The following is a 17,549-nucleotide window of genomic DNA, read 5'->3' on the forward strand; positions in this document are numbered from 1 at the left end:
CATCTCTCTCTCTCATACATGGTTTTTTTATTCCCCAATCTCTTACACACTTTTTTTATTAATTTTTAATATATATTAAATATATTTAGATTGAATATGAGTCTCGGTACAATAGTAAGATTATTCTTTTATAATATGAATGCGGGTCCGAAATTCAGAAATAGTTTAAGAATAATGCTGTCTACATCAAACGCTCCCATACCTCATAATGGTGGGAGCACCGTGCATTACATACCTGGATTGCTAGTATATATGAAAAAGATAAAGAAAAAGCAAATCAATTGCAGATCATCTGATTTCAAAATGAAAGATTGCGAAATTCTCAAAATCATATTCCAAAAATTAAAAAAAAAAAGTCTAGATATAGGCTGATATCAGATAATAAAATTTCTCGTGAAGTTACAAGTTAGATAGGAACAACTTGGATTGAAATAACGCCATCATCCTATGACATCGGCAAGGCTTCCTCCCATCTTGGTTTTTAAAGAACAATAAATAAATAAATAACTTACAGGGTTAGTGATGTATACTGAATGGCCTAATCCTGTAACAGTGACCTTCCAGCCAGTTCTGGTCGTGCCATCTCCTCTATGAAGAACCAACCCCAGAAAAACCATTAGCAGCTATGAAGATATCAAAGTAATCCTAAAACTGAAAATCGGATGTAGCCTAAGCAAACATACAGGAAGTATAACGCCAAATTCAACCAATCAGATGGAGCTACAGTCATGTCTCCCCATTACATTCTTATGCAGCAATTATTAATCACGAAACTTCCCTTTCATGAGCAAGCCTTTCAAACAGCCAATTCCAATCATGAAGCAGCTAAACTCAAATGCCTTGCCATTACATTCTTATACACTTTTTTGATTACTAAAACATAACATCCAAGATCTAATTATGTGCAAATTTTTTTCAACCCTTTCAAACCTTCCTTTTCCCCCTCTTTCACTCTTTAATATCCAGAACAGAAACGCTGTTTGTACATTACACCAGAATTAATTACATGCATCATGTAAACAGGAACAATGCGAACATGCTTGACAGATGGTTAAGTGTATATCCGGTCAGGCATTGATAGATCTACACTAGCATGAGAAGGATTCGATATCCTCCCAGATACTTGTAGAGGAGAACAAAAAATTGGTTGCATTAAAGTTGTGATGGCAATAAAATCTCATCTTCGATGTCTTTATCCTGAACTTTGTTGAGGAAATAGAGCTGCCTCCGCAAGTGCAAAACCTGCCATGGTCGTTTAAAAGAATCGTTTTCAGTTTGTTAATGTTATGACACAAGAAGGAAACTCAAACCTACCCGATCTAACCAGACACCTGTTTAGCAACTGACAAAATTTGGCTCTCAAATGGGATGCTTAAGGGTACCAGGGAAAAAAAAAGATATGCAGGTAGAAACTCCTACCTCCTGTTGCAAAACATCTGGAAGATTCTCGATTGAAAAGAGGCCATGAATTTCAGCCAGCAGCCTCTCATCCTTTATACCCTGCCAGGTACAGGGGGGTAAAGCCAATAACAGAACAGTTAGAGCATCACTGCTTCCTGGGTGCTTCAAGACACAATCATTTGGATTAGAACTGCAACAACTCTTTGATTTTGCAGTTGATTCAGGTACAAGCATATCAACTCCTTGCTCATTTTTGCCTGAAACAACCATCCCGGAGACAACGGTTATGGGTGCATCTCCATTAGCCCTGAAGCATTTAACACATGTTGCTCTAGAGCAAAACTGTTGGATAACTCCAAGGCCCCCTGTTAAAATTGCCGCCCCTTGGCAACAGACAGAAGCTGCAATCTCCGATAATGAATCATTGTTGCTTAAAGATGAGAAACTTTTGCGACACAAGCTTGCAGAAGATAAAAGGTCTGCTACAAATTTGTATAATTCAGTCTCACGAACTTGTTGCAGTACCTCTTCCTGATATCAGAAGGCCGGCACATGAAGATTCAGAGATGAGATAGAAAAGAGATGGAAAATGCAAATGTAGGGGAAGAAAAACTGGACCTTTGCAGCAAGTCTTTCCTCCTCCTCTTTGCTTAAGCTTGACCCATCTTCCTCTTGTCTCCTAACTTCTGCAATCCACTTGATGAAATCCCCAGCATTGGCGGGTAGGGATTTGAATAAAAGCAAAAGAACTTCTGGAACACTGCTTAGGTCCTCAGACTTTAAAAGAATAGGTACATCATCAATCAAGTACCTAGCCATGCTGACCCAGCTCTCATGACAGCAGCTCTAAGCATATCCCGGAATTGGCAATATTAATTATTCACTCATGGAGATAATGAATAATATAACAAATGTTGATGTAAAGTTCAAAAACAAAAAATGTACAAAGTTCAAGTACAAACTAAGAGTTGCATGCTGCAGGATATAAATTAGATGTAAAATGGTGCGCAAGTAACTTTTTAATATTTGAACATATCAACACTTCCTTGTACGTTTTAATCTTGTTTTGATAACAAAGGAGCAACTCATTATTGTTAAACATCTTACGTATCCAAAGATTATGATGTTCTATCAATATTTTACACAAATGCACAAATTTGAACTGATCATATCAGAATCCACATGCCAAAAACATTTGATGAAGAATTAATATCATTACCAGGGTATAAAGCAAAGATGCTGCTTTCTGAAGCCTTGACAAAAGCATGAACCTGTGAAAGATCAGGAGCTTGAAAGTCAATGAAGCAAGATGTGAATGGTTTCTTAGAGAAAAGATCACATCCATCATGGATGTATAAAAAGCCACATCACCAGTTGACCATGACCAACGAGTTGTATGCAAAAGAAGAAGAGGTGGATATAGGAACACAAAGGACAAAAATAATGTAATAAAAAGTACTGGCATGTATCATTCAATATTTGCTAATAAAAAGAAGGTCAAATATGAGAACTGTTAGATGAAGAGGAGAATGTCATTCATACAACTTCAAATACAAATTAGACATCAATTTATTTAATCGAGCAACCTAAAGTGCAATATTTTAGATCAAATCGTGGTCAGTTTCAGACAGTTTTTTAAAATATAACAGAAGAGTCGATAAAAGAAATGTAAATACACATAATGTTAATGAAACTCTGGAAAAGGAATTTCATCATAACTTTCAAGATAGCAATCTCTTGAGGAACACAAAGATTCATACAAATAAGTAACAAAGAAAAGCAATGGAGAATGGTCGTATCTTAAGACCCTCTGACCACATTCCCAGATAAGATAGATATACTTCTCATACATCCAGGAAATGATAGCAAGCAGTTTGAATAAAAGGCTTTGCATACCCCCGATGATGTCCAGTTGCTTCATCGATCGTATCCATGGCTTCCCAAAGAAGTTCGAGGGGGACCCAGTGAGGAGGATATTTAAAACGAGCGACATCCAAAATGAGTACCATGTCACTTCCAGCATGGTAGCCACCAATTGGTGAAAAATGACCGCTTCCTGTCTGCAAATTTACAAGAATAAAATCATCAGATTGTCAATTCCAGCAATAAAAAAAATGAATATATGTGAGATAAGACAGGAATGCAAATAACTTATATTATCCCATTACCAATAAATAAAACATATTTATTGATTTCATATCTATTTTTATTCCAATACCAGTTAATAAAAATATGTGACCCTATCTCTGTCCAAAAGGAGGACAGAAACATGCACCAGGTGATATGAGAAACGGAGGACAAAAACAGCTATAGGAGATGATATGTGGAAAAATGAAGCAGTTAAGAGGTATCACAACTTATATGAGATTATAAAGGCATGATGTGTAAACCGAAAGTTCATCTAGCTTTCAGTAAACCATTTTACTGTTTATCATGTATTAGAAATCGTAAACTTCTGACCCAAATCACTCAATAGCATAATCAAATGCCCTAACTAGAATTTGATTCACAACATAAATTCTTATATCACCCACCAGTGTAATCTTAAAGTTTCCAAAATTTTAATCATCCAGTGAATCTTAAGGTTTCCCAAACAAATTTACAGCAAAGTCTTGCATATTTCTGTATATGTATACATACATTGTTGTGTTGTTCTGTGTATCCACATGCAGATATCAAATTGAGTACAAACGGATTCATAATAAGCTGTTTTAACTATGATGTGAAGTCTATAGCATGGAGTAGTGTTTTCATGGAGTAATCCTGATAAGCAATGATATGCTATAGAATATATAAAGGTTAAGCAACTACAAAGACCAAAATACTGAATAATGGATGGCAAATGTGAGAAAACAAAAACATCACTTTATAGAGAACACAATCATATTTATTAAGTTGATTTTACACATCTTCAACTAAGCCATTTCACCTGAAAGCATGTATCGTGGTCCATCCACTTCAATTCAATTAGACAAAAACCAGAAATTTTACAGAAGAAACATTTTATACAGAACTATAAACCATGGAAGAGAGTGAGAAACAAAGTTTTCCAACAAATATGTTTCTAAAAGAACTCAAGATATACTGAAGTTACATTTGAATTCACCAAAGAAAAAAAAAATAAATATTTCACTAACAAAAAACAAAATATTGTAATCAGACATAAACCTGCTTGAGAGGCTTCCTATGATATGATGCAATCAGATGGCAGTCCTCAGTGGAAGTACATTTTATAACATGGTTATGGAAGTCATCAACGGAGCTGTGACTTGTACGATAAGCTTCAACTTTAGCTCCAGCACAGTAAGCCAAGCAAGCAAGTTTGCCAAATGTGATGCCTTCAGCTTTGACTCTATCCAAAGGTTCACAGCAGTCCAACATGGACTCATCAAACCATCTCCAAGGTCCTGAAAAGGAGATCCTGAAGATATATAGTCTGTTGTCCCAAGAATTAAGACAAGTAAGAAAAAAGAACAAAACAGGCAAATCAATCTCATTATTTTACACCAGATTCTACAGAAAAGGGATTCCAAACAAAATATGATTATAAAATGTTAGACTATCCAATTTGTGAAATTCCATACCATTTAACCTTGCAAGAGTTAGACTATCAACAAATACCTTTCCACTTTCTTCCTGGATCTATAGCAAGAGCATTCAGGACAGCTGACAAACTAGCCAATCCACAGTAAGCAGGCTCTGATTGTGTTTGGAAGTAGGAAATTAATTTGAAAAATCCTTCCATGGTTCCACTTTGAAAGGCTTCAGAGAAGAGTCGCTACCAAATTATAAAACGAATAAGATTATTAAAGAAAATTGTACAGTATTTTAACACTTACATTTATATTATTGTCAAGTGGACACTAAATCAAGGTAGTAAAACCAGATTTGAAACAATTTATCAGAAAATTAACTTTCTGCATTGTAAATGAAACTCAAACCAACATGTGCTTCCACATCACAAAACCATCTTACTGAAAAAAGAAAGATGACAGAAAATATACTAAACTCATCAAAGAAAAAAAAAACTTCGAAGCACCATGCTCTTCTGGAATTTCCATTGAATGACTTCCATCATAAGTCATTTGACAGTAAACTAACATGAGGTTCATATAAGCGTTACAAGTAAAAATAAAAAGGCAAAAGAAAAGAAGAGGATGGAGTATCAGACTCATCTGTAACAAGGATTAGGTCAATTTACTATCTTCAATCAGTTTTTTGATGCACAATTTGTACAACTCCATGTTTCATACCAAGTAGATGCTAATTCTAAGTCTAAGGCAGCAAATGACCTGGGTCATGGCAGACCAACCATATTACAGATGCTAGAATGATCAAAAATAGTTAATATTCTGAAATTATATTGTCCCAATATTTGTCCATAATAACTTCATTCTCCGGGCATTAGAGATCAGGTTATGTTTCCATTCAAAAAAAAAGAGGCTACATTTGGTAAAGTTTAATCCTCTCTGTTGTAAATTGTTGTGTCAAGCTCACAAGACTGGTTCTTGGTAAACAAACTAAGACACTACTAGTTTGCCACTTTCTATTATCAGGTAAGTCTATAGTCATCACTATGCTAATACCGTTGTTATTTGTACTTCAAACACTAATTTATAAATGATGGAAGTAAACCTAAACAAAGGGTCAACTCATGCTATTTGAATCTTCAAGTTGAATGAATGACTGGTGCGGGGGGACATATAATGCTCATATAAACAGATATTTGTAGAATCCTTTCAGATTTATAAAAACGTATTAAAATCCTCCAAATAAATCAACTCGGCACTTTCTTTTATTTCTCAGCTACCTGCAATATAATAAAGGTGTACACGATCTTCACTTTGGAATTACAATTTAGCTCTACCAATAAGAAATAATACTGTAATGGTTAAATATGTAGACTTTATTGAATTAATAGATTCTTCAAAAATCTAAATGTGATCGATCTCTTCTTTACTACCGATTAAAAACATTTCAGCACTTTGTACTATCTATTTTGTCAGTTTTCTGCATGGGATTGCTCCAAAACAGCTGATTATATAGATAAATCAACCTGGCAATAATCATCTTTCCAGGATTAGCAAAACATCAAAGCGTGCAAGAAGCTAGACTGTCGAATAAGTGGGACGACAGTCAAAACTTAAATATGATAAGAACTGATTTTTTTTTTAAAAAAAAAAAAACTGAACTTGAGAAACTTAAGCCAGAGTAGATCAGATAAGGAAAATGTGAGTAAAGAAGATCGTAGCAAGAAACCTCATGTATCAGGATCAAGTTCAAGAACGACTAGAGTAGCATCACAATCAAATAAATACAACAATCCGGCGATTAACAGCAGGAAGCAAAATCCAACCCTAGAAATTTCGGCGACTTTCCCCATTTCTTGACATGAATCGGGATTCAAAGGTAGTACGAATGATGGGAATCGAAGGAGAACTACCTTTCCTTCAACTGAGGCGAACTCGATCGCCGGCGGAGAGGGGAGAGCTCGCCGATAGAGACCGGCGACCGCCATTCCTCCTCCTCCACTTCTCTTCTTCTTGACTTCTTCCCCCCTCCCTTTATTGCAACATCCGTTTGCCCGAGGTAACTGCTTTTTATTATAGGTCCCGCGAAGGTTAACGCCTTTCGAACGGCCAACAAAATCCTCGTAGTCTCTTGGCACCCCTTACAGCGTATTAGGCCCACCTAGGACTAATTAAGAAACGCTACCGGATCGGGCCACACGGACTGCGTTGACAAATGCTTAAGACGGCCCAATCCTCGCAACCGGCACAGAGTGGCTCGACCTGGAGCTATGCTGTATTTAGTTGGGCGCTGCCTTTGACTCGGATAAGGATCATTGCCAGATCTTCGACACCTCAGTTTCAGAAACTGAGCTAAAGATGGTATAGGCCAATCTGGGCTATGCTCGGCAGGTGTTGCAGGCTAGAGTAGTTATACTTGAGGGTGATTTCGGCTACGATAATTGCTGAATTCAGAGAGGCACCGCGGTGTGGGTGAGTGCCACACCTTGCTTTCGCATTCAGACTATGATTAATGGTGGCATTCCATATCAAGCATGTTTTCAAAAAAGCTAACAGGGTTGTGGACTGGGTGGCCTCATTTATTGGCCAATCACTCGGGAAGTGCCCTGTGGATGAGAGGAAGTTGCCTAGAGCGCTTCATAATTTGATGTTTTTTGAAGGGTTATTCTCGACACAGACTTGTTTGGGTTCCAGCTTCTATGTCCAAGCTTGGCTCGATGGCCGCAAAATGTTCGGATGGGATCATAGTTCTTGCGGCAGGTTGTCTGACTAAATAGAATATAGAAAATCTTCTGATGACATGAATTTGAGCGAAGAAATAAAGATGGCCACCTATAGCATTGCATTTTTCAGCCTTGTGTGGAAAATGTTCTTCAAGAATCTAATGATCATCTTAGTAGCCTATTGTTGTTCCACGTATGCATCTAACTAATAAAAATTTGCACCTAGACACAAGGTATCCTCCAGCTAGGTCTTAGGAAAGTTATAAGAAACAATTTTGAGTAAAAAAGAGAAGCTACTGTTAGAGCATCATCCAATTTATATAATTAATAGAAGATTTTTGATGCCATCATCCAATTTAGACTTTACCTTGCATCTATGTACTAAAATGGAGCCATGATAGATGCCACCGCCATCGTATGCATTTGCACCTCCACTGTTGCATTTTTGCCACCTACTTGTTATAGCATGATCGTGAAAATATTATTATTGGCTGTTCTCTACTTGATCAACATCATCAATTACACTCAAAGATGCAACAGGAATATTATTAGTACACTGACATAAGATATGCTTAAGAAATCAAGGATGCATGACATGTGATGGCGCAGCCAACAACGTAGAAAATGAAAGAAACTAGCGCTACAAAATTAGTATCTATTAATAATGGATTGGATAGTCATGGTCACGAAGAAACATGCCAATATTAAAGCATTAATTATATAAGGCATAAAGGGAGAAAAGAAATATGTAGAGAGAGAGGTATACTATTATCTGCTTGATAGATTGAGAAATCTATCCATCTATTTTCAAAATCAACGATGGATAATCTAAATTTAAGATCCAAATTATTAAATATGACTTGCATTATAGAAAAGTCTAGAAACCAAAATTTATATGTTCTGTCTCTAACCAAATCATCAATTAGATATTAAAATAGATGGTTTTAACGGTATAATAATATATTTTACTATAATTTAATCATCAAATTTTATTGAACTAAAATCAAATCTATTTTAAAATACCTAGATTATAGTTCATAAAATAGATTTTTACTTCATATGCCCTATCATTTATTTTACTACAATAATTCAATATATACGGTTTATTTTAGTATCGATTTGATAGATAAATTAAAGATCATCAAAATATATACATTTTAGTTTTTAAATTTTTTATCAATGCAGGTCATCTTTAATAGTTTGGATCTTGAATGCATATTATCTATCATTGATTGCAAAAATGAATCAAATAATTTTTCTATCCCATGGAAACATAGAATAGCCTCCCTCTCATACTTTCGCACACCTATTAGCACACACACCCACACCCACACAAAATAGATTTTGGCTTAGTTTGCCCTAACATTTGTTTTGCTATAATAGCAGAACTGGTATTATTTATTTCAGTACTGATTTAATATATAAATTAAAAACTATCAGAATATATAATTTTTAATTTATATTTTTTAATAATATAAATTATCTTCAATAATCTAAATTTTAAATGAATCAATTTTTCCGTGCCATGAATTATATTTTAGTACCGATTTCACAGGCCCTCGTCCGCACGGGCAGCGGCACGCATTACAGTGCCAATGCATATAATAGCAACCTAGCACCAATTCTCGCCGGCGGGGGAGGCTCAATCCAGCTTGGCCCCCACGTGCCAGCGAGGGAGCGCGACAACGCGTTGCGTGTCGTTAACCACCGGATAGCAGTCGAGTCATTAGAGTTAAATATATGCAGCTGTAGCACCAATCAGAGAGCGCAATCAATGGCGAAAACGTAATATAAGTATGAAACTATATTGGTGTTTTCTCTCGTACTTTGAACCTGGGCCGCCAGCTCTGCGAGCCTGTAGCTAGCCCACCGGGTCACGCTGGCCTCCTCCATAGGCACCGCCCTTCCAGAACCGTCCCATCGTCATCATACCATCAATTTTCCATTATTGGTGTCCTCAGTGCATCCCAAGCATCCCATCTTAGGACATGTCATCATGCGCTCAAGTTCTGAAACGGAGGACAATTAACAATCACAGCCGTCCACAGTCTTGATCAGCATCGCACATGCTCTCGACGCGTCGCACGCCATTCCACGAATGCTGCATCAACGGTGTTTGTTCGTCGCAGCAGCCGAACGGTCATAATCAAACGTGATCGCCCATCTCTCCGCCTGGCACGTGCGGAGGATAGGGAGAATTATAATATCCCTGCCGAAAGCGATGCAACGAACCCATTGGGTGGGCCCCGCCGGGGCTTGTCAGGCCGTGTTTTCGGGCTGTCGGCGGCTGGAGGCAGGCCGTGGCGTACGGCCGACAGCTCCCTATCCCGCTTCCCCACACCGCCCCGCCTAACCGCCGTCACCTAACCCTCGAACGATCCTTATATCTGAACCGTCCATTTGATTCCCACTCTGATCTTAACTCCCGGACATGCTCGAGGTTCAAGCGTGCCTGTCCTTCTCCCGTGCCCCGATCGTTCCTCCGCGATCCGTATAAAGTCGAAAGAAGAAGGAAATAATTTTATTGACTGACTAAAATACCCTTGAGAAACATTATCAAGCCGACGACAAAGATTTACAGGATCAACAATCGTCCATCTGCGGGACGGTCTGGATTTATAATCTTGAGACGTGTGGCGACAGAATTAAATAGGGATAACTTAGCCGTTACAAGGAAAGGACGGCGGACGCGGTCGGAGAATAAGGATGGCGGAGTAAAGCACGGAGAACATTCGAATCGGGCTCTTTCAAAGAGTGAAGTCCGAACAATACACATAAAATAATACTACTGAATTTATTTTCTTAATAATAAGAAATCCAGCAGCAGGCCTTATTCCTTTCTCTATTTTCGGACAAGGGAAATTCTCTCGAGCTCCAAAAATTAAATATTTTCTCCGGTACTAATGGAGAATATTTTATTATTTTCCTATTTTATTTAAAACAATAACCAAGTGCAGTTCTTCGGGGGAAAAAACTGCAGCCAAGTTCGAGCCTTTCAAGGACGAAGTGGCCCATAACTTCTGCATTCATCTGATTTCAATCAGATGGTAAATTACATCGTGCTCCATCAATCCAACGGACCATATATCATAATCGGCTAAAGGACGAGATAGGGTACTTACAAAGCATAAAGGCATTATAGTCAATTCGCATGTCACGACCTGCCCTCCTACTTTTTCCCTGACATCTGACACCTCTGAAGTTTACCACCACTGCAGCTTCTATTCCATCCCCAGGGGTACATTAGTCATTCTACATAACGAGGGTGGCATTTTCGTGAATACCGCCTGACACATCAGTTGCCCCCTCCCCTCCCCTCTTAAAAATCCGGAACACCGCCATCGTTGCCCCTTGACTTCCCTCCCCTCCCCCTCTCTCTCTCTCTTAGTAGCATTTTCGTGAGTAGAAGGAAAATGGGGTTCTATACCTCATCCGGTCCTCCTCTCATTCTCCTCCTCTCTCTTTTCGCCGCCTCCACCATTGCCGCCGAAGACCAGCCGCCGCTCCCCGGCCTCCCGCCATCAGAGCAGGAGGCAACGTACCTCGCCCTCGAGTCCATCGATCCGGAGACAGCATGGCGCTCCCTCTTCCCCGACGACCTCTGTCTCGCCGGTCCCCACGGTGTCGTCTGCGACCTCCTCCCCGACGGCACGCTCCACGTAACCGAGCTCAACTTCGGCTACCTCTCCGACTTCTCCGCCAACCCCGCCTGCGGCCCCAACGCCACCCTCTCCCCCGTTCTCTCCTCCTCCGCTGCCTCCGCATTCCCGTTCCTCCGCAAGCTCTTCTTCTACAACTGCTTCACCCATGCGAAGGCCGCCCTCCCGGGGCGCGAGTTGAATCTCCCCTCCTCCCTCGAAGAGCTCGTCTTCGTCCAGAACCCGTCCCTCGTCGGCCGGCTCAGCGGCAGGATCCGCGATCTCCCCCGTCTTCGGCGTCTGATCATCTCCTCTAGTGGTATATCTGGCAACATCCCCGCCGAGATCGGGAAGCTACGAAGCCTGGAGCAAGTCGTTCTATCGGAAAATCGTCTCCGAGGAGGGATTCCGGCGACCATCGGCCGGTGCCGGAGTTTGAAGATCCTAGATCTGAGCGGGAACCGGATCGGCGGCGACCTCCCCGTGGAGATTGGGCGGTTGGGCGAACTCGTCAAGCTCGATTTGAGCTCGAACCTGATCCGCGGTTCCTTCCCGGTCGAGCTGGGCCGCTTACAGCGGCTCGAGTTCTTGGACGTGCGCCATAACAGGCTCACCGGCGGCGTCCCGACCGCGCTGGCGGAGATGGCGAGCATGAGGGAGGTGTATCTAAGCGGTAACCCGATGGGTGGCCGGATCCCGGAAATTTGGGAGAAGCTTGGGGGCATTTTGGGAGTAGGGATGTCCGGCCTGGGTTTGGTCGGGAATATTCCGTCCACTATGGGGGTGTTTCTGGAAAACGTACGTTATCTGGCGCTGGACGGCAACTTTCTGGAGGGGAAGGTGCCGGAGCAGTTTAAGCGGCTGGAGAGGTCCGCGGGGGAGATTAACTTGGAGAACAACGCCCTCCAGGGTCGGATACCGTTCTCCGCCGGCTTCGTGGATCGCTTGGGGGGTAAGCTTAAGCTGGCTGGTAACCCGAAGCTGTGCCTGGGCGAAGATTTGGTTGGCCACGTGAGTGCCAAGGGAAGTCTCACTTACTTGGAGCGGTGCAACAAAACGGAAATTCCCTATCCCGTCGACTTTCGCTATGGCTCCGGGCTTTCCATAGCGAAGATATCTCCTTGGCTTTTTGTTTCCTTTTCTTGTTTGCTTCTAGTTTTTAGGTGACTAGTGAGTAGTGCCTTGGGTTTGCAAGTGTGGAAAGGAAAAGAGGGAAAAATCTAGTTTAGGCGAAAAAAGGAATGAATTACCCAATAGAAGTTACTGTCTCCACTACTTGGAGTTGTAAATCGAAAGTAACCAAAACGAAAACAGCGCAAATTTTATGCCTTGGGTCGCAATTTCTTGCTTTTTCATTACGTATATGCACTTATCCCCCTAAAAGAATACATATATCATGTATATAATACATTTGTTACAACAGTCGTTACAGTCATTATATAACAACCAAACAATCTAAAGTAAAAATTTTATATTGGAAAGACATACGGTTCGGATATGGAGTCTCAAATGAGCAGGTCGACTGTTAAAAATAACATCGAGAAACTGTTACAAAGCCCCATGCAACAGAATATGAGAAATGTGGTTTGTCCTAAATCATGAATCATATAGGCATGACATTATATGAGAGGAATAAGGATGGCGTGTTATATATGGAAAGCATTTTACATCGTGTTATATATTAATATGACTTAGGTACAAACGGCTTGGATTGGCTGAGTAGCCAGCTTTTCCCCAAGGAAAAAACATTTCTGATACAAAATGAGAAGCATTTGAAAGAGAGCGCTCACACTGATTCTTATACTGGTCTATAAGAGGCATTTTTGCATTTCTCTCTTCATGTCATTTATTGATTCAAGAAAAATGTTCGTAAGAACCATCCTTTGGGGAATACCATTCGGACGGTGATCCGTCATCGATCTGGACTCCGGGGTCGCTAGAGCAACTCAACAACGCCAAATCACTGGAAATCAAGCGGTCCACGGAATATCTTTGTACCGGTCGTGATGGAAAGTCACGACAGCAGACAGCTCTCCTCTGCTCTCTCTGTCCTCCGCTGGGGATCGCATCAGAACCCTTCCTCCTCTGTCGTGGTCTTCAAGGACGGGACGGAATAGGAGCTCTGGCTCTCGACAACGCCCTCGGATTCCGAGGCGACGGCTTTCGATCGGGACGTCGACCTGACGGAGCCGCCGCCAGAAGAGGACCCCTTGGTCTTCCGACGGGGGCGATCCCGCTTCGGCACCGCCGCACAGCCCTCCTGAGACTCCGATCCGCCACCGCTCCCGGAGGCGCTCTCCTGCCTGAGCCCGGCGCTGCTCCGGTGCCTCCGGCTGTGACGCCACCCCTCCAAGGGCTCGCGCACCGGGGAGTCGATGGCGGTGGAGCTGGACGACTGATGGCGCCGCGACTGCCGCGGCGAGTCGACGCTGGATCCCCCGGACGAGGCGTTGCGCCGCGACGGTCGCGGCGCCAACAACTCCTGCAGCCCCCTCGCCGCAGAGTCCCGTGCTCCGCCGAACTCTGCGCACCGGGCAACGTCACCGGATCAAGTGGGCCATCCGATCAAGATCTGACGGCTGTAAGTAATGAGGGGAAAAAGGGATAAAAAAAGGAGGCGCACCTGAGGAGGGATTTTTAGGCGGGGCGCCGGCCTCGTTTCCACTGAGGGGGGCCGAAGACGACCGGAACTCGCTCATCTGTCCCAAATTTTGATAAATCACATCCGTTAGATGGAGATCCTATGGTCAGAAGTAGATATTCACTGAGGAGAGAGAAGTTTTGTTGTTACCCAGCTGGGGGCATTTACGGAAGGGCCGTCCCACCCGATATGGGCCACGTGCTTGACGTCCGTGGGGTATCCGATCTGCATCTCCTGCTCCTTCGTATCCGTGTCTGATTTATTTAAAAAGAAAGTCATTTAGACAGAATATAGATATAAATGGTAAGATATGCAGACCGTAGGAAGAAGATCAAACGGCTAATAATAATGGGCTGCTTACCGAAAATCTGTGAGATGTAACGGAGGCCCTTCAAGAGGCCCTTCATCTTGGTCGCCATGTCGCGGGGGCCCAACGGGTGTATCGGCCGTAACCCTCAGGGCCCACTCCGACGATCCCTGGTGACCCCAACGTAAGACCCTGACCTTCAAATTGCCAAAACGAGTTCTTTTAACGGGGACAGATGCTGCGCGAAAAATTCTAGTTATTGGTTTTCCAAGATTTGATTTCATAAAGGATATCCTTCACCCCCCACCCTCCAAAAAAAAAAAATATATATATATATATATATATATAAATAGAGTTGGTTCTCAAAGGATGGCACAGGTCTACAATAAAAAATGGAGATTGATGTCTCTGAATTAAAATGAATAGATAAATAGAAATCAAAATAAAAGAAGAAAAGGGTGGGGATTAGTCCATCCTAATCTCAAAAAAAGTTAAAACTTTATTAAATGTAATGCAAAATTAAAAAAAAAAAGACTCATTGATAGTACCCAAAAAAAATAAAAATGTTACACTAGAATTCTTTTTTATTTTTTTTGAACAGATCATTGCCTAGCCGATATCGAACTAAAAAATCATCAAATGTTGCCAAGAAAAAGACTTATTTAAGATAAAATCTAAATAAACTAAACCATACCTTAGGAAGCAAATGTTGAACAAGGTGTCAAACTGGAAGCTGACGACGAGCCCCCCTCTCATGCCTATTCCATCTCGCTCGAAAAGAATGTTATCATCATTCTGAATAATTCTCTTTGGCCTCGCTGACAGAATCTTGATGGAGAGAACCAATCCTCCTCTTAGATTTAATTTGCTCTTTTTTCTTCTTTTTCCTTCAAATTTCGGAATGGCCGGGCAATGCGTTAGAAGGATGGAAAGAAGGGGGATTGCATTGCCTCGGCCGGTGTAAAGCCCGATCCAGCTTCGACGGAAGATACCCCGAGGCAATCGGAGCCGAACACATCCAATGAGAGAAGATTAGGTTATTTTTAATTGCTGCGAGACGAGAGGGCGTAGAGTTTTTCCCTCTGCTCTATGTTCTCATCGAGTTCTAATTCCAACCATGGGTTGGGTGGCTGGCGGCAAAAGCGGGAATTGGAGGGAGATAAGCCGTTGGTTAGGACTTGGTCAATAGGGGTGAGCCCGAACCGACCAAAAAAAAATATATTTGTTGCGAAAATATGACCCAAAAAAAGAGTCATCATCTTGTACCATTTATGCAATGTTAGCCTGTACCCTCGATTGGAAATTATAAGCCACAACTTTGCTGAAATTTGGGATTGTTGTTATAAAAGATAAAAAAAAAAAAAGCTTGACATACCTGGCCAACTATGATGACATGTTAGTCATGATCCAATGGGGATGGATCATGGATATCGAATTATAGTCTTCACCTAGAAAGACTATCAAAATTTTTTATGCGACTCACCAATCACTTGTAGATTATCTAGTGTATGCTCTACTTTTGCATGTCAGATCTAAAAAATATTGTTTTCATCTCTCTTTTTGGTCTCTTTTCCTTGTTCCAAAAGTTTTGCTTTCCTATGAAGCAAAATTTTTATATAATTTAGCATTTTTATTGCTCTTGTATGCGAATGCATTTTTTTTTCTATAATACTTCACAACTAGTTGCATTGGCAATGGAATGTGCAAGATCTTTTCCAAAAACAATATGTCTACTTGCTCAACTAAAGCATGAATACATTTTGTGTCGCATTATTTTTTCCTCCTATTATTGTCCAGGAGGCATGATGGTGCCATGCATTTCTAATAAAGTTTTTCTTTTCCCCAAAGAAAGTAATCAACAAGCTGTTTATGGCCGTTATATGCGTAGTCGAAGAATAAATTAGATCTTATACCTTTATTATCACTAGCATTGCATGGGAAGAGCACGAGTAAACAAAGCTCAAGTGCAAGTTTTCTCCAAGTGGAGGCGACCAGTGTAGGACCAGACAAGAACAAGTTCAATCAAGCATCAACCAGATTAGCAAAAGAATGAGAATAAAAGACATATTTAAGCATAATTATGATATGATTAGTAAACTTTAAAGTTTCAGAAACTATAAAATTACTGCCTTCTAACACAGGTCTTCGATTCTAGTAGGGATTTCAATTCTTTCTTTTAGCTGGTGTTGGTGTGTTCGAAAAATCAAAATTGGTTAACGTGGCATGCGTTAGAAGCCTATGAGGAACTTTATTAGAAGAATTTGTTGTATAACAATAGGATTTATAGCCTCGTGTGAATAGGAGTCTCTTTTCCTTTTGTTGCTGGAAATTCAGTATTATAAAAGAAGGGAAAAAAACCAAAGGTTATACAAGTTCCTATCACTAATAAATTTTAATTTCGGCTCCGTGGCTTCCGTCTCTTCCGAACTCCAAGTGTTCCTGGAGCTGTGGCCTCCGAGTAGGCATTTTTTCTCGCTAGGTTGTTAGTTCAGTGGAGTCATATTATTCTCTTCATGATCTTTTCTAGAGGATGGTGATTTTCTCTGCTTAAGATAAATCTACCAAATTCTAATATTTTCTAGGTCAAAAGGTTGCCGATTTCAGCTATAATTTAATAAAAAAATAATTCTGAATTTTAGAAATTTAGGCATATCAGGAATCCTTTAATCCAGTGTAAGGTCTAGATCAAAAGTTATCTAGAGTTAATATTATTGAGTCTATTCGCATAACTCAGAGGGTTGTCAATGTAGCTTTTTTTTTTGATATTTGATTATGATAATTTTTTTATTTATTGTGGTGGATTCCACAAAAGTTCACTTCTCTTTTGAATCTCTCCTAATCCTTCATCTAATTCCTTCATAATTTTTCGTCTTCAAGTCTGCACGTGGATCTTATGTTCTCCTGCCGCATCAGTGAACTCTAAAATAACGTGATCTCGGGATTTGATTAATTAATTAATTCCAACAGATAACAAATGAATCAAACTTCGGAGCTAAAACGAGAGTTTTTAAAAAAATTGGGAGCTAGAACCAGAGCTAGAACGGAGCTGGACCTACGGATGGGGAGAGTATGGAGTAAAAACGGCCGGCGTGCTAAACACACGGTTAGTTTTGTCCGCATCGAACATTCTTTTGACGGGATGGGGGCCCAGTAGGAGTTGCTACGCGAGGATGAACTTGTCTCTTCTTTTTTCCTTTCCTTTTGTGTACCCCCCCCCCCCCCCCCCCCCCCCCCCCCAAAAAAAAAAAAAAAATTGCAGCCTGTCATGTCAACCCCAAGTTCTTGGGAGTCAGGCTTGGCTCAATAACA

General features: G+C 40.8%; 3 protein-coding genes across 4 annotated transcripts; 1 reads left to right on the plus strand and 2 right to left on the minus strand.

Moving 5' to 3' along the window:
- Positions 1-779: 779 nt before the first annotated feature.
- LOC103706919 (glutathione gamma-glutamylcysteinyltransferase 1-like) lies at positions 780-7,000 on the minus strand. Of its 2 annotated transcripts, XM_008791188.3 has the most exons (8): positions 6,845-7,000; positions 5,023-5,179; positions 4,570-4,808; positions 3,298-3,461; positions 2,621-2,672; positions 2,020-2,247; positions 1,420-1,932; positions 780-1,242 (listed from the first exon to the last, which is right to left on the minus strand). In XM_008791188.3, exons 1-8 carry the CDS (start codon positions 6,917-6,919, stop codon positions 1,153-1,155), a joined length of 1,518 nt encoding a protein of 505 aa, XP_008789410.2. In that variant the 5' UTR covers positions 6,920-7,000; the 3' UTR covers positions 780-1,152. The 2 variants fall into 2 exon arrangements, with proteins under 2 accessions (XP_008789410.2, XP_026660384.2); XM_026804583.2 differs by lacking the exon at positions 6,845-7,000 and having other exon boundaries at positions 4,570-4,837.
- Positions 7,001-11,067: 4,067 nt separating this feature from the next.
- Positions 11,068-12,459, plus strand: LOC103706920 (piriformospora indica-insensitive protein 2). Its single transcript, XM_008791189.4, has one exon. The coding sequence runs from the start codon at positions 11,068-11,070 to the stop codon at positions 12,457-12,459; it is 1,392 nt and encodes a 463-aa protein (XP_008789411.1).
- A 457-nt stretch (positions 12,460-12,916) lies between these two features.
- LOC103706921 (CRIB domain-containing protein RIC10-like) lies at positions 12,917-15,309 on the minus strand. Its single transcript, XM_008791191.4, has 5 exons — positions 14,935-15,309; positions 14,295-14,478; positions 14,084-14,187; positions 13,916-13,991; positions 12,917-13,815 (listed from the first exon to the last, which is right to left on the minus strand). The coding sequence occupies exons 2-5, from the start codon at positions 14,350-14,352 to the stop codon at positions 13,361-13,363; spliced, it is 693 nt and encodes a 230-aa protein (XP_008789413.2). The 5' UTR covers positions 14,353-14,478; positions 14,935-15,309; the 3' UTR covers positions 12,917-13,360.
- Positions 15,310-17,549: the final 2,240 nt, after the last annotated feature.

This window comes from Phoenix dactylifera, chromosome 18, assembly GCF_009389715.1.
Source record: "Phoenix dactylifera cultivar Barhee BC4 chromosome 18, palm_55x_up_171113_PBpolish2nd_filt_p, whole genome shotgun sequence".
Classification (NCBI taxonomy): domain Eukaryota; kingdom Viridiplantae; phylum Streptophyta; class Magnoliopsida; order Arecales; family Arecaceae; genus Phoenix; species Phoenix dactylifera.